This window comes from Pundamilia nyererei, unplaced genomic scaffold (assembly GCF_000239375.1).
Source record: "Pundamilia nyererei isolate P.nyererei 1_Seehausen unplaced genomic scaffold, PunNye1.0 scaffold00130, whole genome shotgun sequence".
NCBI lineage: Eukaryota > Metazoa > Chordata > Actinopteri > Cichliformes > Cichlidae > Pundamilia > Pundamilia nyererei.
In genome coordinates, this window is record NW_005187531.1 from 985790 (window position 1) to 1006910 (window position 21121).

General features: G+C 40.2%; 2 protein-coding genes across 6 annotated transcripts in view; one reads left to right on the plus strand and one right to left on the minus strand.

Moving 5' to 3' along the window:
- Positions 1–14874, plus strand: part of LOC102199297 (aryl hydrocarbon receptor nuclear translocator-like protein 2) — a 23040-nt gene extending 8166 nt beyond the window's left edge. For both annotated transcript variants that reach the window (XM_013913396.1, XM_013913397.1), the window contains exons 8-17: positions 1291–1408; positions 3771–3920; positions 6212–6449; positions 9195–9301; positions 9457–9607; positions 9735–9790; positions 9878–9989; positions 10220–10310; positions 11133–11235; positions 12186–14874. In XM_013913396.1, the coding sequence (XP_013768850.1) occupies positions 1291–1408; positions 3771–3920; positions 6212–6449; positions 9195–9301; positions 9457–9607; positions 9735–9790; positions 9878–9989; positions 10220–10310; positions 11133–11235; positions 12186–12343 (1284 nt within the window). In that variant the 3' untranslated portion in view covers positions 12344–14874. The remainder of the gene's footprint in view (positions 1–1290; positions 1409–3770; positions 3921–6211; positions 6450–9194; positions 9302–9456; positions 9608–9734; positions 9791–9877; positions 9990–10219; positions 10311–11132; positions 11236–12185) is intronic.
- A 2650-nt stretch (positions 14875–17524) lies between these two features.
- Positions 17525–21121, minus strand: part of LOC102199861 (sushi domain-containing protein 3) — a 37401-nt gene continuing 33804 nt past the window's right edge. For all 4 annotated transcript variants that reach the window (XM_005743317.1, XM_005743318.1, XM_013913412.1 and 1 more), the window contains 4 exons: positions 20337–20528; positions 19941–20094; positions 19674–19859; positions 17525–19124 (listed from right to left, as the gene is read on the minus strand). In XM_005743317.1, the coding sequence (XP_005743374.1) occupies positions 18791–19124; positions 19674–19859; positions 19941–20094; positions 20337–20528 (866 nt within the window). In that variant the 3' untranslated portion in view covers positions 17525–18790. The remainder of the gene's footprint in view (positions 19125–19673; positions 19860–19940; positions 20095–20336; positions 20529–21121) is intronic.

Here is a 21121-nt window from a genome sequence, read left to right on the forward strand (position 1 = left end):
TATATATATATCACCTCATGGTGACCATTTATATTCACATGTACTGTCAGGAATTGCTTTTTAAAAACAGGTCATTAAATGACCTTAAATTTAAAAAGATGTAGTTTTTAGTTGTGCAGTTGCCCAGCATCAAATGACAGGTATAGTAACATTTAGAAGATGAAGAGCCAGACATTTCCCTCAGGGGATGGTGGAGCCCAAAAACAGAACAAAAGTGGATTGAAGTGGATCTGCATTCATCACCAGATAAAGGCTAATGTTGCTTCCTGTTTGCAGTAAGTGTTAGTAACCAACCTCTTGGCTTTTGTTAAATCAAGGAAACAATATGAAAACTTTTTTTTTAACCTTTTGGACGCTCAGAGTAGAAGTTTTATATTTTTATTATTATTATTATTTTTAGAATAAATTCATTTGTAAATGTTCCACACTATCCACAGTCCTTTGTGGCTGAACTAAATCTTTACGACTCAGTGTTCACATAAATTGTTGTTCAGTATGAAGCATTTTATTGATGCTCTGATGAAGACTCAGCACTGCAAGTAAAAGTTAATAATCAAGGCAATGCCCTGATGTTTCTGCACAGCTATTAATCTCTAAGCTTTGATACATTTTTGAAAGTATCTCTGTAGTGCATGCTTTGCTCTACAGTTTCAACTTTAAGACTCACTGTGTGCAAGCAGAGAGGAATGGTGATTAGGAGGGATAGCAAAGAAAAGCTTCTAAGAAACGAGTCCATGTCTGCATGGCAGTGGATTATGTACAAGGAGATAACATCACTGAAAGTGAAAAAAAGGCACAGCATGATTTAGCTGCTAATGTACAGTGTATAATGGTTGGCTGTCACTTCCAAACAAAAACATTAGAATAGCAGTTGGGTGGGGATTCTGTGCTCACAGCCAAGGCTGTGTACCAATGATATCAGCCCTTACTTAGACCATACAGAGCAGTGGAAAAAAGTGCATTTAAGACTAAAACTTTATATTTCGCTCTTCTTTTCCAATCACCTCCAAGTGGTCACAGCAGATGGCTGCCCCGCCCTGATCCTGATTCAACTGGAGGTTTCTTCCTGTTAAAAGGGAGTTTTTCTTTCCCACTGTTGCCAAGTGCTTGCTCAAAGGAACTTGTCTGATTTTTTTTTTCTGTATTATCGTAGGGCCTTTACCTTAGTGCAACTAAAGTGCCTTGAGGTGCTGTAGTTGTGACTTAGTGCTTTGTAAAAAATGTAATGAAATTGAATTTACTAAACATTAAAAAGCTGAGTAAATAGATGTACAACATTTGTATTCACAGTTGGAACTGACTGGGCAGAGCTTGTTTGATTTCATCCACCACAAAGACATCAACAAAGTGAAGGAACAGCTGTCTTCGTCAGAGATGTACCCTCGTCAGCGTCTTCTTGATGCAGCAAGTAAGTCCACCGGAGCTCCAGTATTGTGCAAATGTCTTGAGCCACACCTCATTTCCTTATTTCTTCCAAGGAGACAGTCTTTCTTGTGATTTCTTTTCAACATGGTCTTGAGCAACAGTTCCTCTCTTTTTTGCTAAAGCTGATAGTTTGAGCTGGGTCAGGTGACCCTGAACCATCCCTTGGAAATGCTCCCATAGGCACTGTGCACTTCTTCACCACTCGCCTCTTTTCAGTGTCCACTGTTTATACAATACTGCAGCATGTTATTATATTTTTGTCTTCTTTCTCCCTTTGCACTGGGTCTCTTTTCTCCTCTGTTTCTTTTTTTTGTTTTCCCTTCAATTATAACTGATTGCAGCACATGGCTGCTGTTCCCTAAACCTGCTTCTGCCAGAGGTTTCTTCCAGTTAAAAGGGAGTTTTTCCTCCCACTGTCACCAAGTGATTGTTCATAGGGGGTTGCTTCATTGTTTGAGTCTCACCTAGAGTTTTGTAGGGTCTTAATCTTACAATATAAAGCACAGTGAGGTGACTTTTCTTATGATTCTGCACTATATAAATAAAATTGAGTTGAAGCAAAAAAAGGAACTCAGTGTGCTTAGGTGAGGTGTACACAGAGTGACAGTGTGACAACTTATCAGTCAAGTTGGAAATTGTATCTTTAGCCACTTTGTTACTAGCACCCTGATGCCAGTAACAGGGTAGGAAAAACCACAAATTCAGTTGTTGTTTTTTAAATTTATGAAAAATAGCAATGATAACACAATTTAACAGTCATCAAATAGTATGTTTGCACCAACCAAGAGCTATTATTAGGCGTCTCTGACATAATTTCACATATCCTGTCATGGTGTGCAGTGTGCCTTAAAAGAAAACTGAGAAAAACTAAACAAGTGGACAATATGAAGCAATATAAAGGAGTGCCAGCCCTAAAAAAAACTATCTACAGCAGATGAACAGTATCTAATTGTCATGTCATAAAGAAAGTGATCACAAGATCTTGACATAACTGATCAAATTATGAATATAGACAAGAATCGTAAAAAAAAAAAACAGAATAGGCCAGATTTTTGTCTGATTAGGAAAATCTGATTCTGGTTCAGTTTCTAAAATTTGCTATATTTTGTTTAGCATGGTAAAGGTGTCAGTGCAGTAAAAGCATACCTGAACAGAAAAACATACAATAAAACTGAAACAGCGGGGCAGCCGGTGTGTTTGTGACGTGGTCCCAAGTGCAGACATGGAAGGAGACGGTACTGAATCTTAACAAAAAATGTTTATTGGGCCAAAAAGCATGATTACAAAACAAGGCAAAAATGAGCAGGGCCAAAATTTAAATTAAAACCTAAACTGGGAAAAGCTAGGCTGTGGAAACTATGACAAACGAGACATGAACATGATTCTGAGCAGGAGTATGGGAGTAACTCAGCTTACGTCATGTTTATTAGTAACTAGTAAACATGACGTAAGCTGAACAGAATCATGAGGTACCTGGAATCAGAGGAGGGAAAACAGACACACCAGCAATGAACAGAGGGAGACAGAGGACTTAAATACACACAGCTGACACAAATAATCATGATGCCACAGGGGAAGCAAAACTTAACACACTGAACATGGAAACAAGACTTTCAAAGAAACATGGAGAGACATGAACTGGGACACGCAAGCTTGACACAAAATACAGAGAGAGGGAGCGAGAGAGAGACGCACAAGGGGAACCTACATAGACGAGATGATAACACATGACAAACAGAAAAAGACTCATAAACAAGGAGACATGGATGATAACATAAACTAGACTGAAACTCAACTAAATCCTGACTAATAATAACAACACAAGAACTTAACATTAATGCAATCTAACATAAGAAAAACTAAAATACAAAATAAACTCAAAACCCTGGGTCACAGCCCAAAAATGCTATCAGTCATGGATTGGCCTCCCCTGAACCTGGACTTTATGGAAGCAGAATGGGATCAACCTAAGAGAAAAAGGAACAAAAGGAAGCCAACATCTAAAGGAGAGCTTTGAGCATCAAGAAGCCTGGAGAAGTGCTCATGAAGACTAAAGACGGTTGACTTCAAAAGAGTGTTCATGCTGTGTTGAAGAATAAAGGTGGCCATGTCAAATATTGACTTTCAGGCTTGTTGGAACTGAACAACCTTTGTTTTTGCCTTATATGCTTTATTTTCATGCAAGTTTCCACATTTCAGTTAATTGCTATTTATTTTCTTAGGAAAATGTAAAGTAATGAGTGGTGGCTTGAGTGTTTTGCACAGTAGTCTGTATGAGATGATGTTTAGAAAAACAGAATAAGCACTACGTGTCCCAGTCACGAATGTGGTCCTTCTGTGTGCAGCTGGGGTTCAGGTCCAGGTGGATGCTCCTGTCAGAGCGACCCACTTAACCACCGGAGCTCGGCGATCCTTCTTCTGCCGCATGAAGCACAGTCGACTGACAGAGAAACACGAGGACAAACACTCGCTGCCTACAGCTTCAAAAAAGAAAGGTGGGTTCAGTCTGGAGGTGGCACGACGTGTAGATATGAAGTATCAATTAATAATCGACGTGCTGTGAATATGCTGGTGAAACATGAAGGCTCAAGCAACTGCACCAGTCTAATATTGTTGCTTATCGAATTTAGATTCAGTGAAGACACACACACACACTGGCTCTATTCATAGCTTCAGACAGAGCTACTTTGGAGTGTCTTGTTTATCTTGCGCTGCTCTGATGAGAGCGCTTAAGGTGATTCTGCTGCGAGAAACAGCCTGAGTGAGTTATTTATTGAATAGACTGAAACTGTTCCACTTTGTATGAACGCTCATGTTCAGTCCTGGTCCTGCAGAGCTAAAGAGATGAGGAAGAGGTCTGAAGATGCCTACCAAAAAGATTATATATTAACATAAAATGAATTAAAATATATATGTTTATATAAATATATATATATATATATAAACATATATTTCCTGCAGCTGCAGGAAATCAAGCACATGGAGTGAACTTAGTGTTTTTGCCTTGTCTAGTTTGCATGTTGGGGAAGTAAAGAAATTATCTTATTAAAATTTGGTGGAGAGTGGATGAGAGTGGCTTTTCTCTTCACATTTTCTCTTGTTCTATGGAGCTGCTTCTTAAGCTACTAATTCTGTAGATACTTGTATGTTTTCACATCAACAGTGACTTAAATAAAGAAACAAACATGACTGCATAAAGACTTTTTTTTTCTAGTCTTAGATGCCACAATTTAAAACATGTTGTTTTGCACAGTAAGTAGGTCACTGTTAGCCATTGTGTAATCACAAAATTAGTAGCTGGTCAAACTCTGCTAACTGTGCAGCAGAAAATGAAGCTTTGGTACCACTCAGTGGAACAACCAAGCAACTGCCTTACAGTCCGTTACAGCAGCGGTCCTCCGGCCACGGAGTCAGAGTCGAGAGTCGAGGCTCTGGTGTGAAATTTATGGTTTTCAGGGTTTTTATCTTTTTTTTTCCATTATTTTTTTTAATAATTGTTTTTATTGTTAACTCAGGTTCCCTGGGTCTTTTCCCAGGTGTTATGAATGAATCTTTTGTTTTGTTGTATTTATCTGCGACACCTTAAAGGCCGGTCTGTGAAAATATTGTTGGACATAAATCGGTCTGTGGTGCAAAAAAGGTTGGGGACCGCTGCGTTACAGTCTACAGTACATTGTAGGCTTCAGTATGATTTTCCCACTTACATTCTAAAATAATTAGGAATATTTTAATGTTATTTAGTAGCATTATTTATCCATCAATCTATTTTCTTAACTGACAATCTGATTTACTATCATGAAGATCCTGAAGCACATCACAGCTGTCATAAGGTGAGAGGCAGGGCTCACTTTCACTCCTGCTTTATTTTAAGTGTATACAACTCTGATGTGCTGTATCTTATTCCTGAGTGACATGGATTTGGTTTATGTACCAATATTACTGAAACACAGGCAGTCATGTGAAGAGGAAAGCACACCCTCTTTAACTTTTGTGGTTTTATATATCAGCACATAATGCAAAAAAGCCCATTTGCTCTTTATTGGTTGCTGAAGCAGTGTGTGGAAAAGGAAACACACTCTGTGATTCAGCAGCTTGTAGAAGCACTTTTAGCAGCCAATGGTTTTCTGTGTGGCTTCATCCACGTCTCACATTGTTGTGGAGGAATTCTGGCGCACTCTTGTTTCTAACATTACTTTAGTTTACTGAAGTTTGCAGGCATTTGTTTATGCACAGCCACAGCATTTAAGTTGGGTTGAGATCTGGTGATTTTTTTAATCATATCCTGATACATAAAACCTTTGATATGAAAAGGAGACGGGAGGATTTCTTGTTCACATGACTGTGAGTTACACTGTTAAGCACTGTTCTCATGTTTGCTTTTTCTTGTTTAAAAGAATCCACATGAGAAATTCAGAAGTCAAAGCTCTCTTTGACAGGCTTACTGTCTGAAACCAGAGGAACTGGCCAACCCAGTTTCTGGTTTTCTGTAAAAAGCTTAAACAAATATGAACCCACGTGTTGAAACTTAAACAATACCTGTAGATTTTTGTCTTCAGGTAAGCTGTAACGGCAGCTGTGAATTAAAGCATGTTGTTTTTATCTAACATGGAGTGACGTTTGAAGGAGTAGCTGCTTCCTCATGTTGCCTGAAAAATAAGCTGGACTGTTGAAACCAGGTCTGATTTTATGTTCTGTGCCACTAAATATACACAGTTCACCCAAAACACAATCTAACAATACTAGAAAGGATATTATATCATACACACGACTTGTTTTCTACCTGCAGACACTTACAGATTCTGCACACTGCACTGCACCGGGTACATGCGGAGCTGGCCGAGCAGCCAGCTGGACTCGCTGGAGGCTGACGCCGACAAGGAAAGCTCGACCCTGACGTGCCTGGTGACCATGTGCCGCCTCTACTCTCACGCGTCCCATCAGCCTTCCAAAGACATCAACGTCAAGCCCACTGAGTTCGTCACTCGCTGTGCGATTGACGGCAAGTTCACTTTTGTAGATCAACAGTGAGTTTCCCCTTTCTAACTACATTCATGTGCACCATGTATCTTTCCGCCGTGAGTCATGGATTTGTTGTGCGCACGCAGTTCTGCTGAGAAAAGAATGGCAGAGGCGTTGCGTGGTGTGGAGGCCTCTGAGCGCAGCAGTGTGAGATTTGTCGGTCGGACTGTCAGTGGAGATAATCATTTCTGTGTCTGCCGTTGTTTCTCAGAAAGACCTGAGCATCTTGAGGGCATCACGTGAAAATCTCTTCTCATTTTTTGGGAAGTAATTTCACAACACAAGTATAGTGAATCACTTTATTAAATGAATTACCCATGTGTGTGACTGATGAATGTTACATGAGAGGCTTATTTATACTATGCTAACACTTTATGATAAGGGAGGTGAAAACTTTCTTAGTTGCCGAAGAACGAATCAGGAATGCCTTAATGAATACTTACTATAAAACAAGCCAACATCTACTTCAAAGTACCATATCACCCTGGCAGAGCCTTGACTGACTGCTGGCTTACTTGAATACTTACTAGAGTATTTAAAAGTACCCTAGCTTTCAGCTGTCAGGCCTCTCTTCTGTGACACCAGCTCCTAGTTTGGATTCAGAAGACAGACACTGTCTCTCCTTTCAAGATTAGACTTAAAACTATAGTTCAGGCTGGATCAGGTGACCCTTGCTTAGTTATGTTACAATAGGCCTAGACTGCTGTGCCTGTGAGGCACTGACTGCTTCTTCTTTTTGCTCTGTATATGTTTACACACCATCTAATCATTAGTTATTACTAATTACTATTATTAATTACTCTGGCTTGGCTCTCTTCCACAGTGTGTCTTTGATCTGTCTTCCTACCTCCTCTCACCCCCAACCAGATGGCTGCCCCTCCCTGAGCCTGATTCTGCTGGAGGTTTCTTCCTCTTAAAAGGGAGTTTTTCCTTCCTGCTGTCACCAAGTTTTTGCTCATATGGGGTTGTGTGACTGTTGAGGTTTTCTCTGTATTATCGTAGGATCCTAATCGTACTTAAAGGAGCTTAAAGCGACTGTTTTTGAATGAAATGAACATATGCTATTTCAGTGGCGTGTCAAGTATGAATTAGTTCATAACTGTCTGGAAGCTAATCTCCCTGTTTCTTCATTAGCCTTCCTGATCAAAATGTAACCATTTATTTATTACATATTATCCAAAATTCCAATCAATTTCAGTCAGATTTATTTGCAATGTAGCAAATAAACCATCCACAAATATGACAGAAACCCATTTGTGTTTAATGGCTGAATATTTTGGTTTCATGAAACATACATTAAATGACATTATTAATAGCATTTTTTAGACATGAAGCAAAGGAAAAGTCATGACCAGAATCACAGTTAGTCTTTTCTCAGATAGTGGGTGACAGATCAGCTTTGCAGGATGGTTAAGTTTTTCCTGAAAAAAGGATTTAACAGTCTTTGCTCTGTGGTAAGATAAAATGGACTGTATCGCCAACAAACAGCACCACACAGAGGTTCCAGCATCATCTCCTTCACTAATGTGGATTTGTGATTCATCACTGAACATCCACTTCATCCACTCATCCACTATCACCCCGTCTCTGTCGTCACTGTAACCCAGTTTTCTGCAGTTATTTTTTTAAGCTTTTCTGGATGTAATCACATGTCATTCAGCCCATTTCTTCCAGTTGTGACACTAACACAGACGCCCGTTTCTCTACTCTGTTTTTCATTTGTTTTGTTGTCCATTTTCGAGGCATATTGCTTAATTTTTCTATTCTGATGCTTTGTTGACCTCCGTCTAACCGTATCTTTTCTTTCTATTATCTTCTAATTTACTTTTACTTGCTCTGAATTTTAGGCACAGGTGAACTGAATATGAGTATCTAAATATGATGATTACAGTCTCAACAAGGCAATAATTGTAAAGACAATCATCGCGTAACTGCATTGTTACCCTGGAATACAAAAGTAGTTGGTAATTTTTGAGTAATGTTTAAGTTGTGTGCTGTTACAGTAGATCCTCCACAGTAACTATGAATCATGACTCTTTTTGGCAGCACAGAAAGAGGAACATGCTAATGAATAAATAGTTAGTGGAGGGGTTTTGTGCAGGGGTTGGATCTGGAGCTATTAGGAAAGTATTAACTACAGCCTGTCCAATAAAGGATTTTTAAGACCAGTGCCTATATTGGTTATAGGTGATTGAGGAATCTAATAGGTTGCTTTTTTTTCCCCCGCCCAGATGTACAAAACATAACATTCCCCTAACATTCATCCACACTCTGTCCAGCTCTGATCCGATCAGTTGATCACTGGATTTGTAGTATTTGAAACACATCTTGGCAACAGGGAAGTGGCACAGTGCCCTATGGTGGACAAACTGTGTAATGCCAACATTCATATCATAGCTGAAGGTTGTTTTTTTTCCTATTTCTCCTTTTTAAAATGTTAATTTATCGGATATTGCTGATACCACTAGACTGCAAAATACAGTAGCTAATAATTAAATAGAGAAATCTATAAGCTCTAGTCCTAACAAACAACTTTGTTAGCGATCAGATTGCTCCTGATTCGTTCTTTGTTTGTTTGCAGGTGACTAAGCAAATTTTTGTGTCCCTTTTTGTGAAGTGTTATCTATTCTGTATTTGCTTTGGTTCCATTTCCCTCTACTATTTTTAATTGGCACAATCCTGAGAGGCAGCGAAAGAAGCAAGACCAGAATCACTAAACTCCATCTTTTTCCTCTCTTTTTTTCCCTCAGAGCCACAACCGTCATTGGTTATTTGCCGCAGGAAGTTCTCGGCACATCCTGCTATGAGTATTTTCACCAAGATGACCTGCAGCACCTTGCAGGAAAGCACAGGCAAGGTAATTAGCAAAGCCACAACTGATGCCAAACGGAATTTATGCTAAAATAACTGTAGCTCAGTTTGTCTTCAGGTCAGAAGGAAAAGAAAAGGAAAGCGCTTGTAGTGACTTTTTTCACTTTGCTTTGTGATGACATGTGTCAAATCTCTTGGCAGTGCTTCGAAGCAAAGAGAAGATTGAGACACAGTGCTACAAGTTTAAAACAAAATACGGCTCCTACGTTTCCCTCCAAAGTCAGTGGTTTAGTTTCACAAATCCATGGACCAAAGAAGTTGAGTTTATCGTGTCTTTAAATAGGGTTATTTCGTAAGTACCAATTGCTGTCGTTTCAACTTTATTGTTGCTCTTTCATATGCACCGTGCTGCCGTAATAAAGCTTTTAATACAACTCTGTTCTGGATTAAGCAGTTAAAATACTCCATTGCACCAACAGGGGGCCCGGTCACACAAAAGATGAGGAGGAAGCAGGCAGCTCAAAGGCACTCCAGGGTAAGAGATGCACACAGAGCCGTGTATTCACCGTGCTGTCATGTGTCTTTTTTGTCTGAGCTTTTTTTTGTCCTCCTGCCTTAAAAGACGACATAAAGCAAATACCAGTAATTCCCGGCTTCTCCAGTGGCACCGGCACAATGATCTACGCTGGCAGCATAGGGACCCAAATCGCAAATGAGCTCATCGACTCCTACAGGTACAGTCTGTCAACTCTCTGTTTGTCAAGGCTCGATGAATTTAAAATCATGTTGCTTTTCTTCATAGAAAGGCGTCATATTTTCTGATAGATGCTCCAATAAATCTGAACATTTGGTACAAAAACATCCAGAATAACCCTGAAACCCCGTTTGTGATAAATCCAGTGTTTTACTTACCTGGATGATTGAGCATGCATCAAGACCCAATGTTTTATAATTTTTTTGACAGGGTGAACTCATCTCCATCAAGCGGAGCTTCGAGTCCATTTGGCCCAGCCCAGGAGAAATGTCCACTGGTGTCCCCACAAACCAGCAGGAGTGTGAGTGACCTAAATCATAGGACAGGCAATTTCCCCACTGTTACTAACAGTAACCATGAAGCACCAACTGGAATCAGTTTGCTTGGTGTGCTGCTGGGGGTTAATTTATTCATCATATTTCATCCTTTAGTTTATAGTTTTTGCCCTTTTTTGAACTTCTGGCACTTTTTTTTTTTAATCCTGAATCTTTACTGTTTGGATTTGGAGGAATGGTGCGATTCGTTTTCCAGTGAAACATTAGGAGTATTTCTCATTCTGGTTGATCATTTTATGGAAATTTGGATAAACATGCCATTTTAATGGGGGCCACCTTACAGCAGGAAGGTTCCTGGTTTGAACCTCGTGGTTGGCTAAGGCCTTTGAGTATGGAGTTTGGACGTACTCGCTGTGCTTCCTCTGGCAACTTCAGCATTTCTCTCAGAGTAAATAAACCTGCATGCTTGGCCACTTAGTGGCCTAAAGTGGGCCTAAATTCAATAAGCAGTTTGTAAAATGGATGAATAGATGGCTGGATGGTGACATGGGGAGGTCCGATATTGTGATTGAATTCACAATAACACTTTTATAATTGTCTAAAGTATCAAGATTTGTCAGTATGCCATTACTTTATATAATGCAAAGCTCTGAACTGTACTTCCACCACAGCATCCTCACAAGGTGTATCATCATCCCCGTAGACAAGAAACTCTTCAAATGTAGGAGGAGATGTGTGTGAGAAAGAGGAAAGCAGCTTGTTTTCCTGAGTTTAATTACACACTTCAGTGGAGAAAGGTGAAGCGCAGGGTCCTGCACGCTGTTTTAATGTATAATGGCTTGTTGCAGGCATCCTGCAGGGAGGACGCAGCAGGCAGTTCATCACAGTCCCAGTCCCAGTCTGACTCAAGGACGGCAGCAGGGACGAGCAGCTCAACTTCTGAAAGCGCAGGTACTGCCAGCAAGACCATCACAAATACACTCTGTTAACAGTTTCTGTCTTTTCTTTTTCCCGTACTGCAGTCTGCAGTGAAGGACGAGAGTAACTGAGCACCACTTTATATTTTGTATTAGTAAATACCTCGGCTGTTTATGGTGTGCATCCCACTCGTGATTTCACAGCTGCAGGCCAAGAAAAGATGTAAGCAAGCAATCCAAATTTAGGCAATACAACAGCAGTTTATGGATAAACTTCATAAAAGCAGAATATACTGTATACACATGCACAAAACTGAGGTAAAGTCAGTGAGTGACACATTTAAAAAATGTAACAGTTTCTGAACTGAAGCTTCATCACTTCACTTCCCAATGATTTTGCCTCTGTCTTTCCTTAGAATAAAAAAGGATGCTAAAGCAGTGAAGCTGAAGCCAGTGTCTTCTGTAACTTTGCCAAAGCAAAAGAAGCTAACTGAAACCAGCTAACCTAGCAGCTCCCACAAGCTAATGCTACTTTAAAATGAGCATTTTAATTAGAAAAAATGAGCAAACTAAAATTATTGATGAGATTTTTGGTCATTATTCAAAAAGAGTAACATATTATTCATTATTATTATTTTAAAGCTATGCATTATGTTACTTACATCACTTATTAAATTATGTTAGCGTTGCTTAGAGATGCTTTGGCACATAAAAGTACATAAAATAAATAAAAGCTGGACACAGAGCCATGTGCTAGATTGTTGTTGTTGTTTTTTTCATTTTTAAAGACAACAGCAGCGTAAACCAGTCCAGACAGCAAATATTGTTTCCCACAGCAGTTGTACTGTAGGAACATTTCCAGCCCATCACTGCTCAGGCTCCGGCTGCTTGACTTGACGTCACTCTGTTCTTTTCCGCTTACACTGTTAAAGGTGTTATTTTTTTCTCAGATCTCATTTTTTGTTTTGCTCGTGTTTCACTCAGGCGAGCCCGCCCAGCTGGACCTGGACAGCATGGTGGTGCCAGGCCTGAGCAGCTTCAGCAGCGACGAGGCTGCCATGGCGGTCATCATGAGCTTGCTGGAGACGGACGTGAACATGGGTCAATCAGGGGAGTTGGAGGATTTACACTGGCCTTTCTAGAGGGTGCTCAGACTCTCGGCCTCGCTCTCTCTCACAGCTGAGAACTAGGCAGTTCAGTTAATTCTGATCTGCCTGATACCTGAACTGGCCTTGCACAATTGAACCTACAGGACTTGTACCAAAAGTCACAACATGTCAGACTTGAGAACCGCTGAACAGGAAGTGTACAGGAAGTGTTGTGACTGAGATTAGCCTGCAGGTACTTCGTTTTTGCTTGAAAGAAGGTCTGGTTGAAGATCCCTTGGAGCCTGCGGTGATACAGTGTCTTCCTTAGTAACACTTGTGCATCCTGAATAGGGGTTGGAGACGAGACCTTCAACAGCAGGGAAATCTATTTGCTCTGCTGCCCTTAGTCACCAAGGCCACCAAGGTCTGAAGGAGCATAGAAGTCCTGTAATGTGCAGTGCTGCTACAGAAACCTCAAACACTGACATTTGTGGAACCTTTGGTACAGTTTTAGGAATGACTTGTTTTTCATACATTGTCTGATTGTTCAATTTTTTTATCGTATGTTAAAGATTCCCATCAGACACATTTTAAGTAAAAGTAAAAGAAAAAAGAAAAAACTGATGAGTAAATTGCTGAAGAAGGTTAAAAAGAATGTGTCCGTTTTAGCTCCTTGATTAAAAACTGCAGCTAAATATGTACAAATCAGGGCACCTCAGTCCTTGAACAACCACTACTGGTTCAGCTAATTTTCATTTTGGACATGCCCAGCACAGCCACGCAGTGTGGGGTGAGTTAAAAACACTGTGTCACATATAAATACTGTTACCTAAAATTCTGCAGTGATTCACAAATGCCAAATTTTTGTAAGATCGTAATTGCAGGAGAAAAAAAGTTAATCACCTTGTAGTTTCTCTATAAAACAAACCCCTAATGCTTAATTAGTATTATTTAAGTATTTTGTGAATTCTTCATTCTCCATCGCACTTCACAAACCTGTAGTGGCAGTAATGGGGTGAAGAAAACAACACAAACTAGACACTAGACAACAGACACTGCTGGGGACATGCAGATCATGGGCTGTATTTGTTAATGGACTATCAGAATTGCGAGATTGCCAAAGACACCCAGCGCTTTGAATCACACGTACTGTATTATTTAAAAGAAATTGTGTTCATTCCTAATCATTTGTATACACAAATGATCCAGAAGTGTGTCTGATTTTTGCTTCTGCTGAGCTAGCCGAGCACTTTTGTCACCTAATCGGACCACATGAGCAAAGATGCTTGGTTTACACTTAGAGACAATCAAAGAATTATAACAATAATATGGTTAAAAGGTTTCATATTATTATCTAGCACAATCAACACACAGATTCCAACTTTGACAATTAGCTAGCGATGGGGCTACTAGCAAGGATCGCTAATGCTACGAGGACCTACGAAGGGAATGTGTTTCAAGGAGAACGCTTTACTTCAGGACTATTTTTATTAAAATAAATACTTGAATATTGAATACTGTTTACAGTTCTGATTGCTGAATGAATGGTAGGAATGGTAGACTCTGTAGTCTTTATAAATTTCTTAAATGTCTGACCACCTGGTTTCTCATTTAACAGGAAGAAGCTAAACCCTAGTAATAAATCAGCTTCACATTTAACAGTTTAACCACACAAAACAAAGTTGTATGGAAAGAATATCATGTGGAAGTGTGACTTTACAAATCACAGTCATGTATTTACAGTTTAGAGAAATGTGATTACGGCCTCCTTGTAAAAATCCATAGATTAAGTAAAAGCGAACACAAAGAAAACAAAATGCAAGGGTGTTTATATTCAGTATGTAACATAAAGCTGGTAAAATCTATGTTTCTATCATGAATTAACACTAAAGGATGAAGTTGAAGTCAGGCTGTAGTGTTTGCCCGTTAACAGAGACGTTCTAACATGATGCTAACGTGATCTCTTGTACAATGAACTCCTTTGAGGAGCCAAAGGACTCTGAGGACAGATTTCCTTTGTTTTGGCCCCAGAATATCAGCATAGAAATGAGCTGTGATATTTGTGTAGTAGAGCCACTCGTGAATAATCTCAACATTGTAGGTAGCTCAGATATACTGTCATTAGCTGTCAGAGGTCAGAATGCAAGCGGACGTTTAGATTTGAGCAAGAGCTGTAGCCACAGTCGTTACCGAGCTTACTCTGAGGTTACAAGAGTGAAAGTAAAGGTGAATTTTAGTTTAATTTGCAGTGACTGGCCTCAGTATAGCTCATGTAGAGTCTGGTTATACCACTGGTTCCTCAAATCTTGAAAGTATAATGTGACTCTGTTGCCTTGAATGCATGTCGCATCTGACGGGGTTCAGTTGGAAGTCATGAGTAAGACGCTCTTTTTGGCTTTACAAGGAAAACTCACCACATACTTTTGCCATCTGTGCCATGTGAAATGGACACTGAAGCATGATGAACATGCCCTGCTATCAAAGACAAAGTGTCTGATGTTTGTATGTGATAACTGTTGTCATTGTATCTGCTGTAACAGAGCCGAGGGGGAAGACTTTGTCAGTAAAAGAGCATTTTTAAGTAATTGTCCCAACAGTTTTTTTCATTTTAAAATTAAGGTCTTTATTTGATACCAGTGCCAAAATGGTTTTCGCACAGTAATTACATCCATGCTCGAAAGTTTTTAAAGCATGAATTTGCCAATATGGTGAAGACAGTGAACTATTTAATTCATTTTTAAAATAATATTAATATACAACCACTTACAAAAGGAGTCAAATCTCACAAACAACACAGATAATGATGTCATGTTATCCATAGAGTTATTCCATTAGACATTTAAAATAATTGCTTTACAAAGAAGAGGAAGCAAACAATGAAGAAAACAACCAATAAGGAAAAGAGGACGTGAAAATGAAAAATTATGCTCCATTTTTAAGAACAGCTTTTATTTTTAATATAGAGAAATTTTTATGTAACACATTCATTTACAGTTATGTATAACATTTAATTATATAACATGTCAACTACTACTTATAAAAATATTAATTACCAACAACATTATTACCATATGCTGTGTAGGAGACAACTGGCACCAAATTGAAATGAACTATTAGAAAAAATGTAAAATTTTTGTGTGACATATAGATGTTGTCTCAGAACAAAAGCAGATAATCATTAATATTATACTGTTAGGAGCAGTTTTGGCTTACAGGAGCAGATTTAGATATGTTCAACCTTGGTTCAGTTCAATATGAACATCGGACACAAGAAGCCTGTTTCCTTTAACACTGGGATTCTTATAAATGGCAACTATTTTTTTCTGTCAATGCCTAAACTTCAAGATAACCTTAGATTACAATATAGCTAGTTTTGGTTCATTTTTTATGTTCATCTCTGCAATAGATTTATATAATATAATATAATATAAAAATGTATTTATCACGGTGGCACGGTGGTTAGCACTGTTGCCGCACAGCAAGAAGGTCCTGAGTTCAATTCCACCATCGGGCCGGGGTCTTTCTGTGTGGAGTTTGCATGTTCTCCCCATGTTTGCGTGGGTTCTCTCTGGGTACTCCGGCTTCCTCCCACCGTCCAAAGACATGCAACTTGTGGGGATAGGTTAATTGGATAATCCAAATTGTCACTAGGTGTGAATGTGAGTGCGAATGGTTGTCTGTCCCTGTGTGTTAGCCCTGCGACAGACTGGCGACCTGTCCAGGGTGTACCCCGCCTCTCACCCTATGACAGCTGGGATAGGCTCCAGCGCCCCCCGCGACCCTGAAAAAGGATAAGCGAATGGATGGATGGATAATAAAATATAATAACCACAACACAACCAAAGCTAAGACTCTGCTTTAAATCGAGGCTTTAAACAAAAACACTGGATTGCAGTTGTTACATTTTTTCAGCAGACGTTCCTCTTTTCATATGGTATAGGTATAGGTTGATCTTCTATAAGATCAACCTCTGGTATGGGCTGATCTTGTGGTGAACTCTCTCTGCTTGCTCTCCTAAAGTCTTCTTTTTATGGTACACTTGGAAAAATTTGATGTCTCTCTCCTGGTAAGTATTCTTAAGTTAGCTGAATGTACATGGATTACATGACATACCCACTTTAGTATGTTTTAGGGCGCCAAGGGACAAAACACTTTTAGGCCTAATTAATATCACCTGTTAGGACACTTTGAAACTTTGCTGTGCATAAGTAGAATGTAAACGGTATAAGTAGCAATGTGACTGTAGTTTCTAACAGTGTCAAAACATACTTTGTGTTTTTGCAGATTTGGAACTTTCTTCATCGCCAAAGCCTTTAGGGAACCAGCTACTTCTTTTTAGTTTCTAAATGCAAGGGTTTCTATATAAATGCAGACTTTTGGAAGGAGTGTATAAAAAGCACTTAATATCTGGGAAAATGTCCCCATGCTCTTGGACATTTTGACAGCAGGACAGCCCTGAGGTCTAAGGGTCTTGTGAGCTTAAAGCTTAGTTGATGGAATAAGCTCAAAATCTTTAAGTTTGTGAGTGCTAAGGTTGTGATTGAGTCATAGACCTTGTTTTTACCTCAGAAAGTATGAGCCACGTTGCAGCATGTGCCAGCTTTGTAAAGCTGTTACAGATATCTGAATGTAGTGAAGTAGATTCTGGGGTTGGATTTTACATGATGTCCTAACCTAAGTCACACTTCATCGTGTTGACACAAAAGCCCGGGCGGTGTAATAATCTTGAACTTGCATTAGTTGCAATCAAATGTCCAGTTAGTGGACTTGTGGCTATGTAAACTTTTACCTTTGCCTTTACCTTTGAGACAGACAGGGTTTCCTTTCCTCCAAAAACACCCAAGGTTGGGAAGATGGTATGAGCGATGTACCAGATTTCATGATGTCATCAGAGATCCCCAGTTATCGTTAGTCGTGGCAGGTGGCTGCCCCTCCCAGATCCTGGTTCTATGGGAGGTTTCTTCCTGTTAAAGGGGAGATTTTCTTCCCACTGTCACAGAGTGTTGCTTATAGGGGTTTTCTAATTGTTGTTTTTTTCTCTGTATTATTGTGAGGTCTTAACCTTACAACATAAAGTGTCTTGAGGAAACTGTTGTGATTTGCTGAATGTGAAAAACATGCTGAAAATGTAGGCCAGCTTGTCATTTTCAGCTGCCCGGACACAGTGATGAATTGGGTCTGTAATCATTTCTGACCATGCATTCCTTTTGAAAAACTCTTAAAAGACACACTGAACATATTGAACTCTCTTTATTCAGCATTTATGGCAGTCCTGTTGTTATACAAATAGTTTACAGTAAAAGACTAGCCATTTAAAAAAGGGTTAAAGTGCAGATTTATTAGTGTTCTATTAAAAATAAAAGCAAATGGGCCTTGCACAGTTTATGATTTAAATGCATTTAAACAGTTCAAAGGAACAATAAAGGTTTAGCATCTCCACCCACTGCAGACTCAGTGTGCCTGACTTCCTCATGTTTCACTAACATTGCACAAAAGATCTTCATAAAATTAAATATGTTGTCATAGAATTAATTATAACGTGATGATTTTTTTTTATTATAACCCACAAGCGTCCCCAAAATAACCACGCTGGAATGTTTCACCAGCCACAGTGCTGATCACTAAAGCTTTTCTTATTAATTTTCTTATTGTACTACACAAATAGCTGCAAGAAGGAAACATAAACAGACACAGACAGAAGAAAAAGTTAAAAGTAGTTAACAGTGTTGAAAGAAAGAATATGTGAATTAACAATAGCCAGTGTGCTGTTAAATCCACACAAGCTGGCTTTGCTCAGTGGTTGCTACAATGGCGCTTGCTGCCAATAAAAGCCCTCATTACTGTGTTTTACCCATTCATTGTGGGAAAATACCTCAGTGTATTAACAAGAGCTGCTTTCATTACATCACACATGGCTCTGGTTAACAGATGAGTGAGATTCCAAGAAGATATGTCAAAAAATATATATCTGTCAATTTATTTAGCTCAAGAGAATAATATGTGCGATGATGGCTGATTATTTCTAAACAGTTAGCTATTAAAATGTACATTTCTGAGAGCTGCCTAAACAAAGTCTTCCTTCAATGAACAAAATTAGTGGAATCTAAATAACAACTCTTTGTGTCCCTTTGTTGCTAGGCTACATCGGGTTTCAGTAATGACGATCTGGTGGTTGTTAAACAAAAGCAGGGTTTTCTCCACCAGTCTCCCCCTGCTGGTAACATAGCTTCATCTGAGTGAGAATCAAGGGGAAAAAAAGTTGTTAGGTTCCCGCTCAGTCCAAACTGAGAAGTCCATCAAGCATGCACAACAAAGGGGAGCTTCTACGCTGGCTGCATGTCCATTTCTACACGTCTGCTTTAGATTATTGGCACTGACAGACCTCTGTGGGAGAAATCTGGGATAAGAAAGAGTAAAAAGACTTCATGTGTCTCCGAACATGCCTGTTCTTCAGTAGGAGCACCACAACGCCCAGAAAAAATGGAAGCGGAAGTACGTAGCTTACTGCCATGGCCTCTGTGGTGTTGGATTGGGGTTGGGATAGATGGGCGCCGGTGTTGGGTGGTGGTAGTTTGGCACTACATTGGGTTTTGGAGGATATGTTGGGGTGGGGTACTGTGGCATGCCGTGTGGCTGGCTGTGGGGGATGGTGTGGGCGGGAGAGGAAGCGGCAGAAGAGGAGTCAGGGAGGTGAAGGTAGAGAGGAGCCGAGGGAGCAGTCGGAGCGGACGGTGCAGTCGGCGTTGGGACCCTCTGCAGGACAACATGTGGGTAAAGCTGAGACTCGGAGCGGTAGAGCCCGGGCATGGAGGCCTTCAGCAGACTCTCCTGACTCCTGAAAGACAGAAGCACAATAAGCCATCTGTTATTACAAACAAGAGAACTCATATGAAATGTATCCACGTTAGGCTAAGGCTTCACTTCAAGATTAGATTAAAGTACAGATCGAAACAAACAACTGGTTTATTGAAACATGTCAGGAATTATAGAAATGCTACAACTATAAAATAACCCAAGTTTAACTTGACTCAGCAGATGGTTGTTACACAGAACCGTTAGTGAGTGTTTTCACACCGTAATTGCTCTCAAGTGCAGATCAAAACAACCCCACCAGGACCCTCAAGAGGAAGTGGTCTTGGTCTGGTTCCAAATGATCATGATTCATTTCCCTTTTTTTTTTTTTACATGTATAACACAATACAGGCATGTTCAATTTACTTGTATCAGTCGCATGTATCCAAAATAAAGGTCTAAGGGGTAAACCTTCTTACTTACTATATTTGTCTCGGCACAATTTGGGAGAAATGTTGAGTTTATTTTGTTTTTAGTGACTTTTAAAAAAGATTTTCTGTGTGTTTGGTTCCTGTGAATGTTGCCAGGTTACCTTTGGTATCCTCTGTTCTCGTATCCACTGAGGCCTCCCGTCAGGTAGAGCGGGCTGTCTGGAGCAAGACGGGGGTTCATCCTCTGGGACAGGTGGAAGATCTTAGGTGGAGGGAAGGCTTCCCATTCGCCCTCCTCTCTCTCCAGCCAGCACTCGCTGCGACGGGCGGAGCGCTTGTCTCTGCGTCTGACGAGGTCACAGGAGAGATTTATCAGTTTTTGAGAGTTTGATACCAACATAACTCCGCACCGCCATCCCCATTCCTACCTGATCCGTCCATCTTTCTTGGAACGGTCCCGGCTGGATCGCTCCTGCAGACAGCAGATGAGAAAGGACAGGGACATGGCGAGGATGACAATGCCACTAATGACTGAGGCCAGCACAGCCACTCTCAGTCCACGGTCCTCCGGCCTGGGGATAGCTGTTGGGAGAGCAGAAATGACTCTTCAGGTTCTCTCTTCTTTCCTCTTTGCTTTGATTGCTTGCATGTTGAGAGGAACAGTTAGCACAAAAAATAACTGTGTACTGTCAATGAGTCTTTTTTTTCTTTCTTTTATAAAAGTAGAAGTTTGAATGGTGAAAACTAAAAAAAGTAAATGCAGGAGAGAAATTTTTGGGCTAATGTATTTAAGTTTTAGGTTTTCCATACTTAAATCTACACACCTTCACAGACAGGCAGGTAGTTGCTCCACTGCGCTTTACCATTCCTGACATGGCAGTAGATTTTGTCGCTGCCAACCAGCTGGTATCCATCTCTGCACCAAAAAGCCAAAGCACTCCCGATCGACACACCTGTTCCACCTTCCACGTAGAAGGAACCCCGACGTGGTGGCAGGACAGGCATACAGGACAGACCTGATGGGATGTGGGACAAAAGTGCTTAGATCAACCAAACACTTGGTCATTGTGCTAAAGAAAAAGGGGATTAAGTTAGACAGGGCGTCCTCCAAAAGTCCTCAAGGGGGCACTGAGGTTTAGTGAGTTGAGGAAGGTACACCTTCCTTTAAGCCTACTTTATTCTGATTGAAAGCCCCTCGCAAACAAAAGGCTGGATGAGTAGGGCTGCTGCACTCACAGCCAGAGGTGTGCCAGAGATAACTATGTTAGGGATATCTACTCTCAGGGACACCGCAGAGCACGCATCAAGACACCAAGAGCCTAGAATAGAAAAATGATGCTTAGAGCTCATTACAAAGACCTCATTTTAACCTTTATCCATGTGGAATATCAACTTCAGGTCCTATAACAGTATATGTATGCGACCGAGCAAGGAAAAGCATAGTAGAGCCCTCTAAAGGTTTTTTCACTGAGGTCATGAGTTAGTGTGTGTGAGCTCCTAAAACCAACATTATGCCTTTTCATGGATTAGTGGCATTTGATTTTTGTGGAGTTAATGTCTTTTCCAATAGCTGGACCATCTTTAGCAGAGTTAATGTCCCCCCCCCCCC